At 37.5% G+C, this 24,416-nt stretch overlaps 4 protein-coding genes across 5 annotated transcripts; 2 read left to right on the top strand and 2 right to left on the bottom strand.

The window, feature by feature from the left end:
* Window positions 1-1,413: 1,413 nt before the first annotated feature.
* On the bottom strand, window positions 1,414-3,950 carry LOC141841618 (pentatricopeptide repeat-containing protein At4g33990). Its single transcript, XM_074729797.1, has one exon. The coding sequence runs from the start codon at window positions 3,948-3,950 to the stop codon at window positions 1,620-1,622; it is 2,331 nt and encodes a 776-aa protein (XP_074585898.1). The 3' UTR covers window positions 1,414-1,619.
* An 803-nt stretch (window positions 3,951-4,753) lies between these two features.
* LOC141837969 (uncharacterized) lies at window positions 4,754-10,662 on the bottom strand. Its single transcript, XM_074725344.1, has 13 exons — window positions 10,382-10,662; window positions 9,410-9,448; window positions 9,186-9,334; window positions 8,947-9,022; window positions 7,800-8,094; window positions 7,624-7,730; window positions 7,465-7,512; window positions 7,174-7,377; window positions 6,698-6,805; window positions 6,294-6,430; window positions 5,959-6,103; window positions 5,099-5,191; window positions 4,754-5,022 (listed from the first exon to the last, which is right to left on the bottom strand). Exons 1-13 carry the CDS (start codon window positions 10,576-10,578, stop codon window positions 4,998-5,000), a joined length of 1,623 nt encoding a protein of 540 aa, XP_074581445.1. The 5' UTR covers window positions 10,579-10,662; the 3' UTR covers window positions 4,754-4,997.
* Window positions 10,663-11,503: 841 nt separating this feature from the next.
* LOC141840670 (cold-regulated protein 27-like) lies at window positions 11,504-15,452 on the top strand. Its single transcript, XM_074728719.1, has 5 exons — window positions 11,504-11,638; window positions 13,032-13,232; window positions 13,336-13,615; window positions 15,083-15,198; window positions 15,306-15,452. The coding sequence occupies exons 1-5, from the start codon at window positions 11,573-11,575 to the stop codon at window positions 15,432-15,434; spliced, it is 792 nt and encodes a 263-aa protein (XP_074584820.1). The 5' UTR covers window positions 11,504-11,572; the 3' UTR covers window positions 15,435-15,452.
* A 2,472-nt stretch (window positions 15,453-17,924) lies between these two features.
* Window positions 17,925-23,630, top strand: LOC141839075 (protein WEAK CHLOROPLAST MOVEMENT UNDER BLUE LIGHT 1-like). Of its 2 annotated transcripts, none has more exons than XM_074726733.1 (3): window positions 17,925-18,066; window positions 20,437-21,194; window positions 21,572-23,630. In XM_074726733.1, exons 2-3 carry the CDS (start codon window positions 20,469-20,471, stop codon window positions 23,432-23,434), a joined length of 2,589 nt encoding a protein of 862 aa, XP_074582834.1. In that variant the 5' UTR covers window positions 17,925-18,066; window positions 20,437-20,468; the 3' UTR covers window positions 23,435-23,630. The 2 variants fall into 2 exon arrangements, with proteins under 2 accessions (XP_074582834.1, XP_074582833.1); XM_074726732.1 differs by having other exon boundaries at window positions 17,925-18,180.
* The last annotated feature ends 786 nt before the right edge of the window (window positions 23,631-24,416 follow it).

Below are 24,416 nucleotides of genomic sequence, written 5' to 3'. Positions count from 1 at the left end.
TTGGATCAACCGGTGGGCCTCGAAATAGCCGGTGACAGGGTGCTTTAGGCGGGTGACGCAAAAGCGCGTGCTTTAATTTAAACGAAAAACGAAAAAAAATGGAATAAAGAAAAAAGGAAACAAAGAGTGAACGAAAGGACCACCTGTTCCAGTTTGCCAACGAGGATGATGCGAGCTGTATATTATTAATTTTTTATTTGAAAAATAAAATTTATCGTTTGAATTGCCTTTTATTAGAAATTTCCTGTCCTCGGGTATTTTATTTTATTTTATTTTCTTAAAACTTGGTTGGCGTCCGCATACGGGTGGCGGAGCTGGAAACGCGGCCCCACGTGTGTTTTCGTGCGGGTAGTGAAATTGACACGCCGATCGGTAGGAATAAGAATAACGGACTCAAATGGAGTGGCATAAGAAATCGCGTGCGGGAGGATTGAGAGACGAGGGAATATCAGCTTGTGTTTTCGTAGTTTTTTGGTTTTTAATCTTTTTTCTTAGCTTGTAATTTGTTTCCTTTATCGTTTTTTTAATTATTTAATATCATTTGGGCTCTAACTAAACATATAATTAAAAAGATTAACCCACTTGATTGGAATGTTTAAAATGATAATCGTAGCCCCGAGGTTACGGTGCATCGATAGGACGCTTATGTAGTCTCTTAGATATCTAAGATTCGAATCTCAATTATGACACAGCACATATATAGGTCGAACTACATATCCTATTGAAGTAGACTTCCCAACAAATTCACTAGAATTCTTTTTGGAGTGGAAGAGAAGGGAAGTAAAGAAGAAGAAAAAAGCCATTAAGTTCTTAAATATTCATGCCAATGAGAATAGATTTATCTTTTTAACTAACCACATCTAAAGCAGTGTTGAAATGGAATTGCTCAGGGACCTATTCGGATCAATCAGACTTGTAATCAAACTATTTGTTTTGGGTCGATTTTAGTAGTTACTTTGAGCCAAGAACATATATGATTTGACGTTATTATATTTATAGGCACTAATGCCATGTGTGGTTTTATGGTACACAAAAGCATATGACAGGATGTGCTGGTCCTTGGATGCCATTGCCAATGTTGGTTCCCTACTTCACATGCTTGCAAAAGGACAGTACTGGGTTCATCAAAATTATATAGCAAAGGAAACAAGTAATAAATTACACTGGATTTCAATTAGTTGGGAGCATGGTGTTAATGCCATTACTGAGAGATAAATGATGACAATTTATTACGAATTGATTGTTGAAAGCTAAAATGTAGTTAATATTTACAATTAGCAAACAGACAAATGTTAGATTAAAACAAATTAAACTTATATCAAAAGTTTAATTTTTTTAAAAAAAATGCATTAGTAAACAATTATCAACGTTTTTTTAGAAGTATAAAAATGTCAAATATGTTAACAATTTCCTTGCAAGAGTTTAAACAATGCAAACTCATACAAGAAGTGTGCTTTGGCAGCACACAAAGGAATGCCTTGGACAACTTATGGAGGGTCTGTCTGCTTGAGCTAGTGTCCGTTCCTAGACTTCATATTGGAAGAAGTCTTGTGCATTGAGTCACTTGTTTTAGCTTCTTTAGAACAATGTAATCAACCGAGAGAAAGAAGAATATTGGATTACCAGTAATCTCCGCAAGAGCATTTCCCATCTTTAAAATGATGGAAACGGTTTGAATCCCTCATGATGATCTCTCTTTCGGTGATCTTTGATATGAATTTGGTTGCATTATGACAGTCTCCACATACCCGCAAATTCTTGTAGATCTGAATAGGAGTTTTAGGCAAGGTGCTTATAATTCCATAGGCAATTGCAAGTCTTTCACTGTGGCTTGATAATATATTTTCCTTCTCATCCTCCTCCACATCCTGCAACACAAAGCTGAAATCTGGAATGTAACCAATGCTTTTAATTTTGGCCAACAAAGTTCTCAATTCTTTCTGGATCTCCTCGTGCTGTGGATGTGAGTGATTCCCGGTAAAGAACACATTCACCTTCTTATTCACCTCCACTGAACTCCACCCCGGAGTTTTCTGTAGTTGCCTATGTCTAGCCAAGGACCTCACTTCAGTTATACCATCCCATTTGCCTGCTTTAGCATACATATTAGATAGCAGAACATAATAACCCATATTTTCTGCATCGATCTCAAAGAGGTGGCTCGCAGCCACTTTACCTAGTTCTACATTGCCATGAATCCTACAAGCTCCGAGAAGAGCACCCCATACACCAGAATCAGGCTTGAGTGTCATGGTCATTATCAGTTCATAGGCAGCATCCAGTTGCCCAGACCGACCAAGCAAATCCACCATGCAGGCGTAATGTTTTATCCAAGGTTCAAGACCATAAACTGATTTCATCAGGTGAAAGCATTCACGTCCGTGATCGACTAACCCAGCATGGCTACAAGCCGACAGCAGTGAAACAAATGTAACATGGTCTGGTTTTATCCCCTGTTCTTGCATTTCTGAAAATAGTGACACTGCCTTTCTTCCATAGCCGTGTACACCAAGACCAGCTATAATTGCATTCCATGGACCTGTGAACCTACTGGAGACTTGTTCAAACAAAACCATTGCTTCCGCCAGCCTCCCGCATTTTGCATACATATCTATGAGACAAGTAGACACAAAAACGTCTGACAGTAGGCCGATTTGAAGTGTGTAACTATGAATTTTCACCCCTTCTTGCAAAGCCCCAACATGTGCACAAGCAGGTAGAACACTGGCAAGCGTTCCTTGAATTGGCATGATCCCCTCATGGATCTGCATATACTTAAATATCTCAATTGCTTCATTTGCAAGACCATTTTGAGAATACCCAGTGATCAAAGTATTCCAAGAAATGTCATCTCTTTTTGGCATCCTATCAAACACTTGTTGTGCAAGCTTAACCTTCGATAACTTCCCATACATGTCGACAATGGCATTACCAACAATAATATCATGCAAATCCCACCCCCTTCTTAAGATGAAACCATGTGCTGACAGACCATTTTGGTCATCTCCACGTTGAGCGACTGCAGAAGCTAGACTTACAAGCGTTAATCGATCAGGTTGAATGCCACTCTGCTGCATCTCATTGAATAGATTAAGTGCAGAGTTAGCATCACCAGCTTGCTCATAGCCAGAAATGATAGAATTCCAGGTCACCAAATCTCTATCCACCATTCCCTCAAATACCTTCCATGCTTCTTCCAAATGACCCAACTTCGCATACATGTCAATTAACGCATTAGACACGAACAAATCTGAATCCATACCATGTTTGATGCAGTAAACGTGAATGGAAAAACCCAATAAAGGATTCTGCAGGGGTGTGCAAACTGGCAGAATGCTCGTCACAGTGAACTTATTCATGGGCATCCCAAGCATCATCATCCGCTCAAACAATTCGGCCACCTCCGCCGTCCTACCATTCTGACAAAGGCCGGAAAGCATCGCATTCCAGCAACCCAAGTCTTTTATCTTCATTTCGTCGAACACCTTCCTGGCGTCGTCCGTGAACCCGAGCCTGGAGTACATATGGACCAAGGACGCGGAGACGAAAACGTTCCACACGAAGCCAAACTTGTAGGTCAGGGAGTGAATCTGCTTCCCCCACTCCAAGTCCCAGCAGGCTTTGATTGTGATAGGGAAGGTGAAGGAATCGGGGCGGGCGCAAGGGGAAGGAGAGAGGATGAGGCAGCGGAAGCACGCGAGGGCATCGTTGAGGAGGCCGTGGTGGACGTAGCACGCGATCATGGAGTTCCAGGTGATGGAGGTCTTGGCAGGGGCGTGGCGGAAGGTGAGGACGGCGGAGGGGAGGTCGCCGAGGCGGGAGTAAAGGTTGAGAAGCTTGGTGACGAGGAAGGCGTCGCGGGTGCGTCCGGAGACGAGTAGAAGAGCGTGGAGAGGGCGAGCGAGGCGGAGCGTGGAGCAGGAGAGGAGGCTGCGGCTGAAGTCCACCATCGCGTCGGGGTCGCGACGTCCATGGACCGGGCGGGGAAGACGACGGTGGGAGCAATTCAAAACCGTCGATGATGAACGAATGCAGTTCACCGAAGTCTTGCTTCATGATTCGCGCAATAGCGTGATCGACGCCACACTCCTTTCGCCCTGCTGGCGCCCATGTGGCCAGGCCAAGTCATTGTTCATTTTCCTTGTCGATGGCAAGCTGATCACTGGTAATCATTTCAATGTTAGTGCTAAAATTGCCCCTGGAGCATACCGGTTGAAGTGGACAAATATCAAAGTGAAAATAATATTCTCTTTTATAGTAATCAATTATAATTTTTTTACACTTTAGATGATTGTAAAATCAATCATGCAAAACGACTGAGTTGATAAATTTCATCTTTTGCCGAAATGTTAGTAGTACACAATTGAGAGTGAGACGGTCAAATCTTTGACTAGAAGAGGCCCATGAATTGCCAATGTCTGCAATCAGTTTCCTTGCCTTACTGAGGACCTCCACCCTGACGACTTCTGAAGAACAATAACCTCTCGACGACCTTGGTACATCACCTCTTGCACCTTCGTTACCTCTTTGCTTGCAAGGCTCAGTGGCAACGTAGACAATTGGGCTGATTAAAGAAGACAAATTGGTGGTGTTCAGGCGCCCACTTGAATCGTGTCATTTTTCATCGACATCGATGTAGATAGTCATCAACTTAAAAGACTGGAAAATAATTGAAATACCAACCGAAATACATTGATAGTAAAACTTTTGTAAACATTGCCACATGAAAAATATAAACAAAGATTACGATAAAATTTATTAACGCTTTCTGAAATTATAAAGATATCAAGGCAAAGTTGCAACTAAAACGAAGCGGAAAAACTGGCATAAGTAAACATTAACAAATTCTCCATGTACAACAAATTTGAAACGATCTATCCGCCACATTGTCAGCTACATTGGGTGACAACAGATGAGCTCGTAAAATGGAAGTTCATGTATATATCTTGCGATTTCAGCCGAGACCACTTAATTTTAACAGTTAAACAGGAAATGCTTCAGTGCCTGGTCCGGCTCCTCGACCTGCAACCAAATCTGCTTAACACGACTCTCCTATAATAAACTGGCATAACATAAATTTTGAAAAGAGGGCAATTACCTTGGGGAAGGAGAACGAGAATGTGAGCGTGATCGGGAGTAGTATCTTCTTGGGCTCCTGCTTCTACTGTGGCTTCTACTATAGCGCCGCCGCCTGCACAACGTGCAGTAAAATAATGGAGAATTAAGGAGAGAGAAAACTTATGAACATAAATTTTAAACACATCTGTCAATGGCGTGCAGTAAACTAAGCATCAAATAAATATTAACTCTGCATGCTGCAGCACGCAATTGAGTCGTCATCATCTTCAACAGAATGATGATTTAATTGAAAGTTTGCAATAGATGAGAAGGTGGTGTAGATACGCAAAAAAGTGGGCAATGGCCACGGAGAAGTTTCCACAGCTATGTATAGACAAGAGAAAAACACTCATGAAAGGAGATGCAAATGTTAGAAGAACCCATATTGCAGGTTGGCATTTTGAGACAGCGGAGTATGGGAAGGCAACTGGACAAGAAACAAGGTAATGTTATGGACGGCATCTGTAGTTGCTCAACTCGGACAGGGAATTGAAATCACAAGATTGAAATCATCATATTCACAAAATAATATCAAATCTAAGATTGAAACTGATTATGGATTGACAAAAATTTGAAGAATTTGACAACAGAGGGAAATCAGACATTGCCCAGAAACTTCACAGAAACTTCATGTAAAACTCAAATGTAGATTGCCATAGCAGAATATTCAAACGTGTTTTTGTATCATGGTTCAAAGTCCAACCACCAGTAAACGATCATGGTCCAGAACCAGTTCAAAAGTAAGCAGGGTAACAGACACATCATAATCACGAAATTAGAATAGGAATCCTCGATGAAATTTCATGCTCAAAAGCTAGTTATACATAATGCATCAAGTACCTTGGTGGAGAAGAGCTGCAACTTCTACTTCTACTACGACTATGACGACTATAACGGCTTATCCTGCTTGCTTCAGCAAGCTTTTCTTGTCGTTGCCTTTCCTGCTCCCGCCTTTTAGCCATCTCAGCAGCAGTGTCTTTTCGAACTACAGTACAAATCCATGAGCAACTACATTATAAAGTTCACATATATTATAGATAGAACCTTGGTATATGGTAGCACTAAGTCATTAACCATGAAATGATGAAAGTGATATGTTTTAGAGACAACCACAGAATGAAAGTAACATGTTTGGAGAACCCTGGTGCCTCTGGCACATGAGTCAGAAACCTTACTTTGTTTATTGAGTTGTTTACTCATTATCCTTTTGAGTCGTTCCTGAGGAGTTTCCTTTTTCTCACCCTGTTGAGTTTTTGATGATCCCCCAACAGGAGTTTTGCTGAGTTTTGCAATTGCTGATGATGCCTTGGAGCTAGAACAGAAAGGAACAAACAAAAACAAGAAACCAAGACATGTTAGCATCAATTCAAATATTTATCCACATACAGTACAAAGTTCGAAGACAAAATAATAATAAAACACAACTTTGAGCACTGATGGTCCAAATCACATTCAGTGCCAACTACTTTTAATTTAAGAGACACATTGCTTATTTGAGCATGCATGCCATTGTCAGCCTATAGTAACTGATCCTATGCTTTGCATGACCACTACAACATGAAGTTAGGAAATGTCCTACCTTATCGTCGTTGATGGTCGCAACATTTTAGCACTCTTTTCTTGTTCAAGAGACAAAGAAGATGCGGGATCAACATGAAGTGCCTCAAGGATTCGACCACTAAACGGCCTGCAAGTATGCACAATAGTTAGTGATTTGGCAAGTATCAGCAATTTGATATCTCTCCAGGACTGGGGTTCTTCAAGTTCTCATTCAAGTCAGTTTTCCAAATGCTCAGATATTATATATATAAGATAATAAATTCAGGTAACTTGATCCAAGATCACCAATCTAAAGAGAAACCAAATTGACCGACTACTAATGACTCCTACTACCACCCAACCACTAGGAAATTCATGCAATGAAATAAATATTCCACAAACCCCTGAACCCCATTATAATTGGCTTTAGGAAACCAGAACGACCATCAGAATAAGCTGCAGCAGAGAAAAGTTCCCAATCTATCTTTGCAAGTATTAAAGGTCGAGTGCCCCGACCGGTTCATTGGATCAGCTTGCAATGGAGATGATGGTGGGGAAACTCCAAATTTTTGATCATCCAAGTCATGTAAACCACCAAACTCTGTGATATATTCAATCTTAGGCGGTTTTGACTTGCTTCGATGCCCATTATCACCATGAGAACTGCGATCATGACGTCTGGACTGTGAAGGGGAATATGACCTGGACCTGGATCGTGATCTGTTGAAATAAATGCAGAAGTCAAACAAAGAAGAAAAAAAACCAGCACGAACAGAAGCATTTTTTTAGGAAAAAAGATAGGCATACCTCTTGCTCCTGGGATAAGCATCATATGTGGGACTTCTGCGTGATTCCCTGTGTTTTCAAGGGATTCATAAACAAACATAATTAGAACCTTAATATTGATGCTAATTGTATCAGTTAGTTCCATAAAAATTCTGAATAAGTAATTACTGTGATTTCTACCTGTAGGGATCATGATGGGGAGCCCGTCCTATCACACGTGCTGTTTCCCGTTCTTTTTCCCTTTCCATTTGAGAAGCCTTCCTTCTTTCCTTGCGACTCAATTTTCTCTGGGAAAATCAAGAGAATGAGTCAAACAGATCATATCATCATAAAGTGGACGATAATCATTTACTTACTATAGCAGGATCTCCTTTAATTATTTCCTTCTGTCTTTTCTCTTCCTCCTTGGCTTTTTTGTCCATATAAACAAGCCAGTTATATCTCTTGATACCAAATTCTTTAGCTATAGTTTCCATCCTTTCATCATTACTATCATCACTGCTGAAGTCTTTCTCCTCCTCCTCATCTTCATCATCTTCATCCTCATTTTCACTGTCCACATTTTGGGATTCATCATGAGCATCCCCCTTGTAGGAGAATCCCACCTGCGAGTACAACCCTTTGCTTACAGAGGGCTGTGCAGCCTGGGGTCTGTTACAATTACAATTTAATCTAAGTCCACATAATTATCAAGTTAAAACATTAAAAAAAAACAGAGTGGTAAATAGAAAAAGAATCCATCTATGAAAACATAAATAATTAAGTCAGTTAAACAAACATAACTTACATGGTTTACAACAAAGTCATGGATTTTGCATAATACAGATGCTTTACAGGAATTATCAACATAAAATGAGTGCTGTAACAATGACATCAAGGAGTGTTGAAATCCACAAGCTCATAAACATAGTAGTAGTTTCACATCCTAGTAATTGCTGAATATAACCTACTATTTATAACAAAGCATTCACGAAGGCTTCCACAGTAAACAAAGTGGAAGATGTTCCCTTCCTGCTGAATGTTGCTGATTGAGTGCTTTGAGAAAGAAACTAATACAACAAAGAATAAGAAGAATAACACATGAAGAACATGATTGACCATAGGTTTATGTGATTACAAGATCTTATGCAATGAGACAGATCTTTTTCAGTGATCTAAAAGGCTGAACCTTCATGAAATATTATCACGCATGGATGAAAAAAAAAGGGTTTCTCAAAAACTGATTATATTCTTTTCTGGCGACAATAAGTAAAATTCAGTGGCTTAAACTCCTAACATGACAAAGTATTTCTCATAACTTTGTAGAAACAAGACAGCAACTCAGAGAGATAATTCAAATTACATAGGTTGCTTCTTTTCTATATTATTTCCTAGGTGTTCTTTACAAAGTTAAGCCTCCAATGTCAGGAAAAAGTAACTTGCAAGCCCCAAAAAAGCTGTGTCAAGTACGCTTAACTAGATCAACATCTCAGAAAGCAAGCCCCAAAAAAGCAATACTTGTACCTCTCAAACGGCAATGGAAGTGTACGCTTCGCCTCCAACTCTTGTTGAACATGCTGCAAACCATCTTCATCAGAAACTGCAGAGAAATGCTTTATTATATACAACCATATGGTGAAAAAACTAAGATTTTAATATGATAAAAGCCCAAATTAGTATAGACATCAGAATTTTTAAATTTAAATGTAATATAACAAAGTCTTAAAATGCTGATATGAAAGAGAAAACCAAAAACTACAGACATCCTCTATGCCGAAGTTTAATTAAATCCCGGTAACGCTCGAAATTAACAAACTCTTCTACTTCTTCTTCCTCCTCAGTTTTCTGTTGAACGCGACTATTACGGGAACTATGATCTCGAATAAAATCAAGCAGTGCTCGACCATCAAATCTGCTCATCAAAAGGAAAAAAATAAGTCTATCATGACTGGCAATTTATTTGATGTAAATTCAACAAAGTATTCACCTATCAATCAATATATCTTGTTTCCCGTTCCAGGGTATCCTACAATAAGAACAATGATGGAAATAATCAGAAATATTAAGCAAAAGAACTGAAATGATCAAAGAAACTCATACAAATACAAATGCATCATGACTGCGACTAAAGCAGTTGCTATGCTAAAATTTGTCCTATTATGGACAGCAATGTTGATACTGGAGCAGTACAATGTTCTCTCCCCGTAATAACTTAACAAGTGGTGCTTTTCACAGTTGACCCGAAGAAGTAAAATAGCTATTCTGCCTCTCATATCAGTCATAACATGTCTATACTCTTCCATCAAGAGCATGGAAGCTAGAACCAATTGTGTATGTATCTGTGACATATACACATTGAGCAATCAAAAAGCTAGCTAGGAAACTGTAAGACTAGAGAGATGACATTGGTGGCTCACTGCCAAGCATACTGCTAATTGCATACAAGTGTTGAAACAGCATTTATGAGCACAAAGTGACAGCAGACTTTAACAAACCATCTTACGAAGGTTAAAGACTTGACATAACTACAACAGGATCTCTGAAATGAGTTGTCAATTGCAATAGAATGTAAATAGAGCTTCTAGGATTTGGTCGTGACTTAGAAAGAGAGGACGACATCAAGAATGTAACACCAGAAACATTCATAAAATATTTTTCAATTGGAAGAAGTTAAACTCAACAGGTTCACAATATCGAGAAATTAGTAGTCCTATAAGCGCGAAAAAATAAGTCATTGCACTTCCTTTCACTTTCAACTAAGACGATACTAATGGCAAATCCTAAACGAACAGAAAGGCGCGTCCGAGATCACATCGCCCCAGATGAAACCTTTTGATGCGGAAGAGAGAAGAAATTCCATACCTCTATATTACGTTGAAAAAAAACAACAACATTACTGTGAAGGCACCAAAGAATCAAACAAAATCAGGCATATGAATCACAGAAAAAGAGAACATACAGTCCCTGTTGGTCATGCGCAGCCTGGTACAAGCCGTCATCGCGGTGGACGCGGCACCTGGTCCCGGCTACCTGAAGCAACTGCTGTGGATCGCCCCGACGCTTGGCGAGGTAGACGGCGCGACGCTGCGCCCGCTTTCGGGCCGCGTCCATCAGGTCATGAACCTTCCTTTCCGACCTCCGCGCCTCGTGCCACATCCTTCCCCTCCCTCTCTTTCTTTCCGGTATGTCGCAGAAGCTCCGGGTATCCCCGAAATCGAACCCTAGAAATTACGATCGGTACAGAAGTGAATTATGACGACGAGGGTTCGAGAAACATCGTATATCTGGGTCAGGAGAACGCAGGTTGCTGCTGTGTGACAAAGGCTTCTGGTGGGCTTACCTGAGCTGGGCCTTCGATTGGACCGACCACATAATTAAATTATGGACAATCTGACACAAGATTTGTTTTTTCTTTAATTTTTTTCTTAATTTTTTAATTTTATTAAAATAGAACCTTTTGACATTTTTAATTAAAAAAGAAAGAAGTCATTTGATTAGGATGATCCATAATTTAATTTTATATGTTCTATATGTATCAAAAAGAAATCTGAATTTCTGGAAAGAACTAAAATTTCAGATTTGATTTTTTTTATTTTTACAAAAAAACTTTTCTCCTTTTTCGATTCATTTCCATCCAATCATGAAAATTTTTGTCAAATCGAACTATCACTTTCAAAATTAAAATTAATCGATTCACGAAACATCTAAATTATAAATAATAATAATAATAATCACACGCCATTAAAAAAGCTGTGAAAGAAAAGCTCTCAAATTATTCTTTTGTGCTTACCATACCATTTTTCGCTAAAACCACAATATTTTACCTGCACTTCGATTGGAAACAAGCTGAGGGGTCTCCAGTTGGTCACTGTCCTCGGCACGGCAGATCTTTTGGCGATATCAAAAAATATCTCACTCTAGGGAGACCGGCACGTACCCTCGCCACCTGTGAATTTCCACGTTTCAAAGCGGTGCCACCGAAGACAAACAGCCGGGGCCCATGCTTCGCCGCGGCAGAAATATCTTGCCTCCGGCTGCCGTCTTGTCCCGATCTCGTCACTTCTCTCGTTGCGGAAGAGGCGATTTTTTAGGGCGCTTTTTTATTCCAATCTTCTCCGCGTTCGATTAAGGGCGAGGTATCGCTAACCGCATGGGTGATAGTTCTTCCAATCGGCCGAATACGGAAGAGATATCGAGGATGGGAAGCCCTAGCAGGGTAAGTGATCCTTTACCCTCACTGCAGTAGCGTGGTTTACGTTTATTTATCCACTGGATCGGTGTCGTTTGCTTGGTAATTGTTTGATCGAAGGTAAAAGTTAATTTTAGGTTTTCTTTTGTTTCCTTTTCTCGTATGCGTAATTGGAGAGGATTTGATGTCAAGAACGCTTTTTATTTGTAAGATTGTGGCAATGTTTCAGTTTTTTTTTCTTTGCACAATACTGGTACGACTTATCTTCTTTTTGAGAAAACTTAATGGTATGATAGGCGAAGAAGGAAATTGCCTTAGTTCAAGAATTTTGTACTCCTAATGAGGAAATTTCAATATCACGAGAAGGGCTATCTGTGTTTTCTGAATCGCTAGTTTGTTCCATGGAGATTGATGGCGTCTTACAATCAGTTCAAGTTTACTGCTTGCTGGTTCTTTTATTGATATATGACATCGCTCAAACTAAGGTAATTCTTAAATTATGCAGGAAGTTCAGATGATGTTCTGTCAACGGTCTGTAAGGTGATCCGTTTAGACAAACATGAAGTTAAAAAAAGGGAAATGTTTAGCTCCTGTAGGTAGGAAATCTCATATTCATCTCCCAAAGAGAGGTATGGGAAGGCCTTTGTGTCTGATGTGCACCGTGAGAAGATAGAATATCTAAGAACTCAATCTGATCATACTTGTTTGTTCACCTATTCCGTTTGTGACCTTAATTTCATCTTTAGTATATTATGAAGATGGATTCATTAATTATTTGTCTAGCTTGTCAACAAGAAAGGTAGAACTGAGCAGATGGATTCTATCTAACACAAGAAAGATACCTTAGGGTGATCATCAGAGTGGGACTGTGGAACTCTAGCAGGACATTCAATGCCTAAATCATTTAGTGGAAGAAGGTAGGGAAAATCAAGTGGGGAAAGGCATTTGATGGTTGTGTTTTTTGTTGCATTTTTCTGGGTATCTGCTGATTTCGTTTCTCAAGTAAAATATTTATTAGAAAAACTTCTGGATGATGACTTCCCTCAGCTGAGACACTGATGAATAGTGATTGGCTGTTGAACAAGGTCATCAGTGCAAGCCGAACTGTTTTCACTGGTACCTTGTTGGTTGAGACCTACAGGTAGGGGCACTGTCCTTTCACCAAAATATGGCAACTTTCCCTTTTTGGTGTAAAGACAGCTGTGACTTCATGAAATTCTCTTCACCTAGGCCTCAAGCTAAGATGACTTATTATCAATGTTACACAACATGACCCCTGGTTGCACTCATTTCTTTACTAGAATTCTGTTTGTGTATTCCTCTCCTAGTTACTTTTTAGCACCATATATTCCATTGGCCACAATTACATCCATTTTTTTGCCGCTTAGTATGCCATAATGGCATCTCTCTTACCTTTCAGGACTCTCAATTGGTGGATTCGCTATCGAAAGGATGGACAGATGAAAAACATACACTATTTCTTAATTCCATTGAATCCTCTTTTGTTAACGAGCTACACAATGGGGAATACAACTCAAAGGCATTTCTTGGTTGGATATCAAGAACTAACATGCATAAAGGTTCTCGTAGACCATATGAAACTGATCTGAAACCTGATCAGGTTGTAAAAGATTTCATTTGCATTCAACCCCATTTCCTTTTTCCGGTTTTACTTTTTTATGCCTTTCATCCTTTTGATAAAGCGTTATGTTTTGACTCTGCAGTTCAAGGTAATGCGTAAGGGTTGTTGGGAGAACGTTGTCTATGATAGGGACAAGAAGAATGCACAGATTGAAGTTGATTCTTTACCTTTATCTGCAAATCCTTGGATTAAACATTTTAGATCACCTTGGATTATGTCAGAGAAGAATCTCAAATCATCTGATAGAATTGACGATTCTGAGTTCATTCGACCTTCACTCCATGTAGCAAGTGAGGGGCATTATGGAGAAGGAACAAGCATAAAGCAAAATTATTGTCAAAATCTTGATGGTAACAGTGCAGGTACTTTAAACTAATTTCATGGTGACCAAACTATCCTTGCCTTTTCTTAGCTTGGTCTTGAAATTTATTTCTTTCCGAGTTATTGTGCCACTCCATGCCTTTTGTTAGTTTGGTCTTGAAGTTTATTTCTTTTGAAGTTGTTCCATTACAGAGATCTATCAGCTTTCTCTCTCTCAGTCTCTCTCTCCATTTTTGTTATTTTGCTTCAATTGACAACTAGTTTTATACTTGTTTTGAGCTAATTATCCTGATGTTATGATTTAGAATGATTCAATCACCACATCCATCCATAAAATTTTTCAGAGGGTATGTATATTTGTATGGTTCAAAATCAAACTTAAATTATCAATAATGATACAAGGTTACTATTGATATTTATACATTCTATATAAATTGTTTCGTAGAGTAATTATGTTTTACCAGTAGTTTGTTTTTAAAAGAAATGAACAAAAACAAACAGGTGTAAAGAAATGAACAAAAACAAGCAGGAAGTACACCACGATCAATATATTAGAGCTTATTAGTACACAAAAAAAGGAAAAAATTGCTCCATGAAACACAACCTAGAAAAAATGTATAATTATTCAAACCAATTCACAGCCACATCATTCAACCAAACTACATCCTTTATATACCAAACCACCTAATTTTCCCCTCAAGTACTTATTGTTTCCTGCCATGCCCAAGGTCGCCTTAAAAATAACTGAAAACACTTCTACACCTGCTACACACCCTACATTTACAGGAGGCAGTTGTGTGGGGTTTGAGTGGAGTACTACAGTTGTCATTGAAGGTAGAATCCTTCCTCACTCTCTGCAATATGTAAAATCAAGCTTGCATCACCATTGAGGAAGGGCAACAGAACATTTTGGAATTGCAGATGGACTTTCTTCAAACAATAACAAACTCCAGGTCCCTCAGAAAACATGTGAACAACCCGTAGCTAGTACTTGCTAAGCATGTTCCTCATACAAACAACTGGAATATAAATGATTGAACTACCTGAGGAACCATTGAAGGACTCCACATGTGTATGAATCTGACAAGACCTTTTCGTCTTGGGGATATTAACTTTATATGGCATAAGCGATCACTGGACCAACCTAATGATAGCACACAAGGCTCCTCTACCATTTGACTGTGCGCGCTCACAACCGTTGACTCCTCCCATTTCTTGTGGAAGTCAAATCATTCTCTTTTGACCTCATGTGCAAATGTTTTATTTTACATTGCCAATTCACAGTTGCTCTGCCGTAGATACATTCTTGCTTGTCTGTAAAAATAATCATCTTCTCCTCTGGTTGACCCAACCTTGTGTTGCTTTTATGATTCAGTCATTTTACATTTTCTTCAATAAAACTCATCCAGTTTACATTCTACTTTAATCAGTCCAGAACTTGTCTTTACCTGACTATGAAATGCGTTATCTACTTGAGGCCTCTAACTTGTATCAAGACTGAATTGCAGAAGTGTCGGATCAAAATTTTTTGGATGATATGCTTATATCTAGGAAAAAGTCGAGTATCATAGGTAGGAAACGCCAGCTGAGGGCTGCAGTGGTTCATGATTCAATCAACGATCAAGTATGTGTTGGACACCCTATTTCTCATTCATGCATCCAAATTGAAATAAACATGTTCTCAAGTTTTCCGACTTTCAGCTGATATCTTCAATTTTGTCACCTTTTCAGCTAATTCCGTCTAGGAAACCATCTCTCATGCCAACTTCTGATGGAAATCATACTCATCCGCGTGCAACAAATTCAGAATCTAGCAGCCGAACATCAGAAGCTATTCCAAGCACTTTGCAGAAGCGTTAAGTGATGATGAGGAAGTGAACAGTTGAATTTTCAGAAAGTTATGGTTTACATAATAATAAATCTTACTTCCTGGTTTTCAGATAGTTTCATGCAACTTTAAGAGGGGTTGAATCAAAGCAATACTGACCGTTCTTAACCTTCCAATTTGTAACTGTTTCATCACGGAGTAAGATGCCCATGTTTCAATTCCTAAACCCTAAGTCTCCTTTTACAAATTTGAGGGGACGATCTTAATTTTTTTAGCCAATTTTATACTTATTTTATTGGTCTCATGAGAAAAAAAAAACTTACACTATTGGAGTTATCATGTGTGCATTTACTTCTATAAATCCCACTAGCTAATTCTTTGGTCCAACTAAATTAGAACAACACTTTATCACTTGAAGACATCAATTTTTTAGTTACTTGAAATATTAGTTTAAGATAGTTTACTCATAAAATAGTCACCCATATTCTTTTTCAACCGATTAATTACAAAAACACATTTTCCAATAATTTTCTTTTAAAAACAAGAAGCAGAGCATATGTAGAAGGGAATAGAAATCCAGTCAATGTTTTATGGATAATCTAATGCAAAATATTTCAAGTTTATATCAACTGAATATGTAATTTGTGCTCTAAGGACATGCTGAATTAGTTATGATCCTAGAATTGTAAAAGAGGATAACAAGGTCTTTTTTTAACAGTTTTTCTCCTTAGCTATAGTTGTAGAATCGGTCATATGGGAATCGTTAAAATACTGTAAGTCAAAATGAGTTCAGTAAACTATTTTCCAATCAAGTTCCAACTCTTCATTAAAAGCCACAATAATTCTAAAAAAAGTTTTTTTAAAAAATTTGGGGGAGATACCTTAAAATCAACTTACTCTGCTTTTGCTAATAAAAAAATAGAATTTTATTATTAATTTACGCAAAGTAACAGACTTAATTAATTAATTATTATTATTTTAAACATTTTCTGTTATATACTATAAGGTCCACAAAAAATATGTGGAGAAAAATTATGGAGCCGGCATTATAGAGAATCATGAAGCTTTCATCAATGACCACGCGTCCTCTCGGTTATGGATTTTATACGTTAGTATATCACTATCACGATTTAAAGATTTTAAAAAAAAAGACAATATGAAATTGATATTCTCTTATTCTCCTTTATAAACAGTATTATTGTTCCAAATAAAACTTTTTGCTTTTATATTTGAATCTCCACCAAATACATCTTAGTTAACCAATAATTAAAAGGATAAAGTGGATTAAGTAGAACATATTAAAATAAGATAGATAGGTCAAGAAGGCTACATGAGTTAATAGACTAGGTGAATTGAATAGGATAGACAAGAAATAAATTAGGATAAATGAACCATGAAAGTGTAAGAGAAACATCCTAAACGAAATGTTATTAAAAAATTAATTAAGTCAATTATCAAAATTTAGAGCTAAATTAAGAATTACTTTAAAACTCAGAAAAAAAATAGATCAGTTTACAGTTGAAAATGCCAACTAAGCTTTACGGCCGACTAAATGATTTGTTAAATTACTTTTTGCAATCCACTGTAATCGAAATAAGCCGGATTGAGACCGGTTCACTTCCGGTCCAATTCATTATTCCGCTACATGAAGCACGTCTGGTCCACACTACCGCCCCTACAAATACTAATTATTATCCTTTTTTTCTTATCATAATTATTCCTCACACTCATTCCTCTCTCTTTGTTTAGAATATTTGTTTCACTTTTGATTTTTTTTTCCCTCGATTTATTCGAATTGGTATTTTACATAATAAAAATGCATAATTTAGTCAAATAATACTTGTGTAAATTTAGATAATTTTAAAATACTTGTTTTAGGAATATTTAAAAAAAAGAGGCCCTTTTGTGATTTTAATAAATATGGATGTTATTGTGAGGATGTCTGTGAAATCCATAAATGCTCATTTATGTCTATTTAGAAATTATAAATTAAAATAAATAAACTTAAATAGTCATATATTTTAGCTTATAACTTGTAAATAATTTATATGTAAAAATACAACACAGTTTGTAACGACGCATTCTATAGATTTATCTTTATAAATATACAATATTTATTATTGAGCTTGACAAAAAGCGTATTATTTTTAATAAATAAGTTTAAATAAGCGACTGAGGCTCGGCGCTTGCTTACAGTCTTTTTGATTTTTTTTTTTAAAGAAAATTCAGAAAGGCCTGGAGTCCGCGGGTGCGGAAGTGGGTGGCGAGGTGGCGGCGTGTCGTCAACCACTCGCGCAAAGAAGATCAAATCAGCCTTGTTCTTCGCACCAATGTAGATTTAGCCTCAATTCCACCTTTTTATTGATTGGAGAAATAGTGATGTGACCAATCGAAAGGAAGGTAATGTTTCGAGTTAGAAATTTGACGTGACAAAAGTTTACGAAAAACAAAATTAAAAATAATAAAGCGAGGATGACTCGATGCGTTATTAACGTACACAAGAAATAATTTAGAAGAAAAAGAAGAAAGAAGAAAAATTGGACAACGATGGCGAGAAGTAGAAGGGGAAGCAAGAGCTTGGAAGAGAGCGTGTTATCCGGAGATATGGATTGGGAATTGTGAAGGGATCCTCTCCTGTTACTCATCGGCTCGAACTCCTCGCAGGCTCGTCTCCTTCGATCCCTTCCCTTTTCTCGCTTTCACCAATTTCTCGCCTTTTGTCCTTTCGGCGTCGGAAAAAGCCGTTCATGCAACAGTTTGTTGCCAAAAGAGAACTGAGTGAGTCTTACTTTCTTGTTTTTAGCAGTACTTTCTGATTCTTGATAAGAAAATTGGGGTTTCGCTACTGAATCCTTGAAGAAAGGTGTAATTTTGAGGTGTTGAAGCTTAAGCTTGAGTTGTGTTTTTTGCTCAAGAAATTTTAGGAGATTGATGAACCCAAGTGAGCAATTAGCTTCTACTATGTGCCTCTTGTTTAGATATTCAACTATTTAAGGTTACCTGTTTAAGGATCGAACCTTTTTCTCAATTTCATTTTTGCAACAGGATGAGGATTTCCTTGGTTCCTCCACCGCCCCGCCCCCCTTTTGTTTTTTTGGTTGATTGTCTAGTCTTTCTTTCGAACTGTATTTTGGGGTTGAAGACTGATTTTACGTATCTTAAAGCATAATCACTTGGCCCTTTTTGTCTGTATTATGCAGTGATTATTCACACTGACAAAACACAAGATTAGAACATAATTTGAATTGATAAAGTACCTAGTGAGTTCTTAGTGTTGTCGTGCTTAATCTTTGCCAGTTTTCTTTTCTGCCGACTGGAGCTGATCCACAGAAAAAACACTAATATAAGATAGGGCATGGCTTGCAGTCATCGGTTACCAGTTTTTTTAGTCAGTCAAATGGTTCGTTAGACATTCTGCTTAAAACATTTTATTTCCTGTAAGTCTTTCTCAATCAATTCATATATAGTTAAAATGGAAGTTCTTGCCAACTTTTTGTGTTTAAATTCAGCCTCCGATTGGGTGAGTTTTAACCCTTCCTTTCCCTTCAGAATGAAAAAAAAATTCTGTAGCAACATCTCCTGCATTTTCTGAATCACCTTTTGCGATCCAAGTAGATGATACCATGTTATTTTGACATCATCACTAGTGCCTGCCTCTCCTAACACATCTTCAAGGACATTTTTGTCAGTGATGCATACACTTCATCACTAGTACCTGACCTATGCATCGCATGACATTTCAAGAGCACTCTACTGGAAGTGTTTCAGAATTTATTATTCAAAAGCAAAGGAGGAATATATAAATTATTTGAAATGGCAAATATCTAAGCCTGCTACTTGATAGCAATCCCTGAAATTATGTTATTGGTAAAGAGTAATTCAAGCACTGGTTACTCCCACAAGATATGAATCATCGAACATTTGTAATCTATGAGACTGTTATGGTAAGATTACATCTATGAACTTGTATGGCTTAGACCTAAAAGTATGATGAACATACTGGCTCTATTATTGAGTTATGATGTTTTGAGAAAAGAAAAAAAAAATAGTTATGATATAAGTGGTGACTTAACCTTCAAGTCCCATGTTGGTTTTTCTTACCAGTTCAGATCTGAAATATTTCAAGGGTAATTCCTGTTGTAATCTCGAAAGTAGTCAATTTGAACTAAGCACTAATTTCGATAAACTTAGGTAATGATATATTGCAATATTTCTTTTTATAAAAGATATCCTATGAGATACTTACAATGCTAGCTACAATTTGAAATATGATATTAGTCAATTAGGAAAAGAGGGAATCATGATGTGGTTGGTTTTGCTTGAGTACATGTTCCATGCATGTGTGTGAAACCAGATTAAGGATAATGGAAACATGATTGATGTTGAGTTTCCATTTAAAAGGTATTGATATTTGATGGTAAATCATGAAGCTGCAATGCATGTGAATATCAGATCCTACTTTCCTCAACCTCTATGTGGAATATCAACAAAAAACCAATAACCGAGTGACAGAAAAATGATTCTTTTTTCAGAGTATGATGAAATCCTAAATTAATAGTGGAACAGATATTACATAAGCATGAGCCAGATTTTTCCATTGTGATTGATTTAAGAGATTACTATTATGTGAGTAATAGCTAACAAAATATTTTTTGTGGGTAGGAGTATTTTGAGTTAAATTTTCCACCATTGTAGACTAGTTATAAATACATCCAAGACTTTCAAAATATTGGGGCAGAACAGTGATATTTGGAACTAACGTCAACTTAGCTTTAAATTTTCCACCATGTGTTTGACATGTTAAATTCTTAATCTGGTAACAACTTTTCAGTAACAACTTATGCAGGAATTTTTCTGAAATCTAGTTGGTTAGTAGCTATTTATTTGCTTAGAAAATTAAAATGAAAAGGCTGGAGTATGTGAAAGTTCAATTTCTGAACTAATGTCAAAGTTTTCTGAACTTTTCTACACCCACTGATGTTCTTTTGCTTCTTGGAACGTTTTAAGACTCAGTCTTTTCCACATGAAATACAGAAGTAACTTTAAAGGTATCCCACTTGTAAGCAATGGAAGAAGCAAAAGACAAGGAAGCAAATTTCTCTGGAGAATTTCCTGTGACTATGGGTAATCCATCAGAATCTCTCTCGAGTGAAGGACCTGTAAAAGTGAATGAAGCAAATTTCTCTAGAGAATCTCCTCTCACAATGGACAATCCATCAGAAGCTCTCCCTAATATTGGACCTCCAAATATCTCACATCATGAAGAAAATGTGGTCATAGATCACTATCAAGGAGCAACAACTAATGAGCAGCAGGAATCTGTCATCGAGAAGCCTGAGCTATTTTCTGATGTCACATTATTAGGGCAAGATACAGTTACAGATGAGATAGATGGTAGAAATCATCAGGAGGGATTGAATTTGAAGGATTCTGCAAATCAGGTTGAAGAAAATGGGTCCATGAGTATTCAAAACCAACTTCGAGAAGGTGCATCTGTTGAACTAGTTGATGCTCAGATAATACCTGATTTGATGGCCTCCAATAGCAGTAGAGAGATTGAAGTGAACTTGGTTTTGTTGCCCAACAAGCTCAATGTCCCTAACAATGATGGTAGAATTCAAAAGAAGGCAGCAACTGAATTAGCTTCATCTGCCAAACCTGTAAAAAAGGTCAGTGTAAACTCAAACAGAGGCATTGTCGACACTGCTGCACCTTTTGAATCTGTCAAGGAGGCTGTCACCAAGTTTGGAGGAATTGTTGATTGGAAAGCGCACAAGAAAAATACTTTGGAGGTAATGACCATTCCCTTGGATAATTAGTATCTTTCTCATAAAAGATCCTAACAAAATCATTGTTTGTTTGTATTTATCTTCATCTTTCTCTTTTTTTTCATAAAAAAAGTTATGCACTAGACTCATATACTTTCCATATTCTGTTAGAACTTTCCGTTTTATACCTAGGCAGATGCACTGATTCCAGCATGTTTTGCATGCAAAATTTCTGGTCACACCTTTTGCAGCTTTCTTGCACTATCTTCTCTGACCTTTTAATTTCAAAGAAGAATATTCATCTGTTAGATTAGTTACTCCAATTGACTCTGTATTGATTTCAAATAAACAATTGAATGGAAATTATCCAAAAGGCTTAAGATTTGAATTGCTATATTCAGAAACGTAAGCTAGTCCAGTTGGAACTTGAGAGGATCCAAGCAGAAGTTCCTGAAAGCAGAAAACAATCTGAAGCGGCAGAGGAGAGTAAAGTACAGGTGCTTGAAGAGCTGGATAGAACCAATAGGATTGTAGAAGAGCTAAAGCTAAACCTTGAGAAAGCCCAGACTGAAGAAGCACAGGCAAAGCAGGATTTGGAGTTGGCTCAACTGAGGGTCAAAGAAATGGAGCAAGGAATTGCAAATGAATCTAGTGTTGCTGCTAAAGCACAACGCGAGGTTGCTAAAACAAGGCATGAAGCAGCAGTTGCAGAATTGAAGACAGTAAACACTGAGCTGGAATCTCTACGAGGAGAGTACATCTCCTTGGTTAATGAAAGAGATGTGGCACTAAAAAATGCTAAAAATGCTACTTATACAATAAAGGAGATTGAGAAGACAGCTGAGGAACTGACACTTGAACTCATCACATCAAAGGAATCACTAGAGTTGGCCCATGCTGCACATCTCGAAGCAGAAGAACATAGGATTGGTGCATCCCTGGCAAGAGAGCAAGATTGTCTTGCATGGGAAAAGGAACTAAAGGACGCTGAGGAAGAGGTGAAGCAACTTAACCATCAACTTTCGTTGACAAAAGATCTGAAATCTAAGCTAGAGACGGCATCTTCTTTATTGTTCAATCTCAAAGCTGAACTATCATCGTATATGGAATCAAAGTTAAATCAAGAATCTGAGACCACTGAAAACAAACTGCCAGATGATTTAGAAGAGACGAAGAAAACACAGGACTCCATTCAATTATTAGCTTCAACTAAAAAAGAAATTGAGGAAGTAAAAGCTAGTATTGTGAAAGCCAAAGATGAGGTTGCTTGTCTGAGAGTTGCAGCTTCATCCCTAAAATCTGAGCTAGACAAAGAAAGGGCATCCCTTGTCAACTTGCAACAGAGAGAAGCAATGGCATCTATAGCAGTTTCTTCTCTTGAATCTGAGCTTGATAGGACCAAACAAGATCTGGAAGTTGTTCGATTGAAGGAAAAGGCAGCCAGAGAAAAGATGGTAGAGCTGCCCAAATTGTTGCAACAGGCAGCTCAAGAAGCTGATGAAGCCAAGACTGCTGCTCAGATGGCACGAGAGGAACTAAGGAAATCCAAAGAAGAAGCAGATCAAGCAAAAGCTAGCGCAAGCACAATAGACATCAGATTACATGCAGCTTTGAAGGAAATAGAGGCAGCAAAAGCATCAGAGAGGTTGGCACTTGCGGCAATTAAAGCACTGCAAGAGAGTGAGCAAGCTGCAAGCATCTGTGCTGATGATTCTCCTCACAGTGTGACTCTTCCATTGGATGAGTACTTCAATCTCAGCAAGAGAGCTCATGAAGCTGAAGAGCTTGCCCATGAAAGAATAACAGCTGCAATTGCACAGATTGAGGTGGCTAAACAGTCTGAGCAAAGGAGCTTAGAGAGACTAAATGAAGCATTAAGAGAGATGGAGTTACAGAAAGAAACATTTAGTGTTGCGACAGAGCAGGCTGAGAAGGCCAAGGAAGGAAAGTTGGGTGCTGAACAAGAACTGAGGAAATGGAGAGCTGAGCATGAACGGCGAAGGAGAGCTAGTAATGATGCTAAGGGTGGAGTAAATCCTCAAAGGATCACGCCTAAGACTCTCGATCAGCCCAGTGGATTACAAAGCTTTACCAAGAGCGAAAAAGGTGTTGGATTCAATTCTATGGCTGATTCCAAGCAATACATTTCAGAAGATGGTTCAGACAATGGCGTATCTGAAGTGAAGACAAGGAAAAAGAAGAAATTATTTGTACCAACAATAGGTTCAATCTTAGGCCAGAAAAAGTCTCAACCAATTAAGTAGGTAATAATGTTGAATATACAATCGCCAGTGATCAGGTTGCTGCTCTATATTACTATACGTATAATAAGCTGATGTCTCTTTTCAAAATGGTGCGAGATTGTAATGCCTTTAGTTAGACGATTTGACAAATATGTTTATATGAGAAAGTTTGTGTGATTTACAGTGTGAAAGTCAAGCAATTTGGACTTACTGCTTACATTACTATGCCTTCGCATTGTCATTCTGATTATAGAAAGTTTGAATGCACTCCATACTGCTGCATTGCTGTTTAGGCATAATTTTCCAGACATTTTGCTCCCTAGTTTACTAGTTATGCTGAGTGAGAATGTAGATGAGTGGATATATAGGAATCCAAAACTGCTGATTATTCATGTTATCATCTGTCTTGTGTTCTTTAAGAAGCATTCACATTCAAATCAAATGACTCTATAAAATTACATCAATACTCCCATTGAATAGTAATTAACAACAATAATACATCAATTGGACAATGGGATGACTGTTATGTAGTCTACATTAATTGGGTACGGCATAAATGAATAAAAAAAACCCTACATCAAAATGATATTTAAAGTTAATACTTATCCAACAAAATACAATTAATAACATAACAGAGATAATTTAAATTTTTATAGGCAAGTAACATTTATAACAATTAGAAAAAAAATACAAAATGTGAAGAGTATATCATAAATTTAAAACTTCAATCAAAAAAGGATAAGTTCAATTAACTTTTGATTTCTTATAGCCTCTCATACTGCAAAATTTTATATTAATGGAGCATTATAGAAACTGTAAATGTTAAAGATTGTATGTATTTTTTAAAAAAGATAATTTATTATTATAATTGTTATAATATCGTAAAATATTATAGATAATAGGTTGTTACTATCATTATTAATTCCACTGCGTCTTTTTTATTTAAATCCACAACATCTAATTTTTCAATATTTTTTTATCTAGAATTTTGTTCTTAGTAATC

This window comes from Curcuma longa, chromosome 11, assembly GCF_044706935.1.
Source record: "Curcuma longa cultivar G26 ecotype Majalengka, Jawa Barat chromosome 11, ITB_CL_G26_1.1, whole genome shotgun sequence".
Taxonomy (NCBI): domain Eukaryota; kingdom Viridiplantae; phylum Streptophyta; class Magnoliopsida; order Zingiberales; family Zingiberaceae; genus Curcuma; species Curcuma longa.
Note: the sequence above shows the minus strand (reverse complement) of the source record. Positions and strands in the feature narration are given on the sequence as shown.

What these genes read in the sequence shown, in the direction of transcription:
- LOC141839075 (XM_074726733.1), top strand. Translation starts at nt 20,469, where the DNA reads ATGGAAGAAGCAAAAGACAAGGAAGCAAATTTCTCTGGAGAATTTCCT. An exon ending in ACAAGAAAAATACTTTGGAG is followed by an intron (nt 21,195 to 21,571) that starts GTAATGACCATT and finishes TGCTATATTCAG; the next exon opens with AAACGTAAGCTAGTCCAGTT.
- LOC141840670 (XM_074728719.1), top strand. Translation starts at nt 11,573, where the DNA reads ATGGGTGATAGTTCTTCCAATCGGCCGAATACGGAAGAGATATCGAGG. An exon ending in CTGATCTGAAACCTGATCAG is followed by an intron (nt 13,233 to 13,335) that starts GTTGTAAAAGAT and finishes TTGACTCTGCAG; the next exon opens with TTCAAGGTAATGCGTAAGGG. An exon ending in ATGATTCAATCAACGATCAA is followed by an intron (nt 15,199 to 15,305) that starts GTATGTGTTGGA and finishes TCACCTTTTCAG; the next exon opens with CTAATTCCGTCTAGGAAACC.
- LOC141837969 (XM_074725344.1), bottom strand. Translation starts at nt 10,578, where the DNA reads ATGTGGCACGAGGCGCGGAGGTCGGAAAGGAAGGTTCATGACCTGATG. An exon ending in CAAGATATATTGATTGATAG is followed by an intron (nt 9,335 to 9,409) that starts GTGAATACTTTG and finishes TTTGATGAGCAG; the next exon opens with ATTTGATGGTCGAGCACTGC. An exon ending in TAAACTTCGGCATAGAGGAT is followed by an intron (nt 9,023 to 9,185) that starts GTCTGTAGTTTT and finishes ATTTCTCTGCAG; the next exon opens with TTTCTGATGAAGATGGTTTG.
- LOC141841618 (XM_074729797.1), bottom strand. Translation starts at nt 3,950, where the DNA reads ATGGTGGACTTCAGCCGCAGCCTCCTCTCCTGCTCCACGCTCCGCCTC.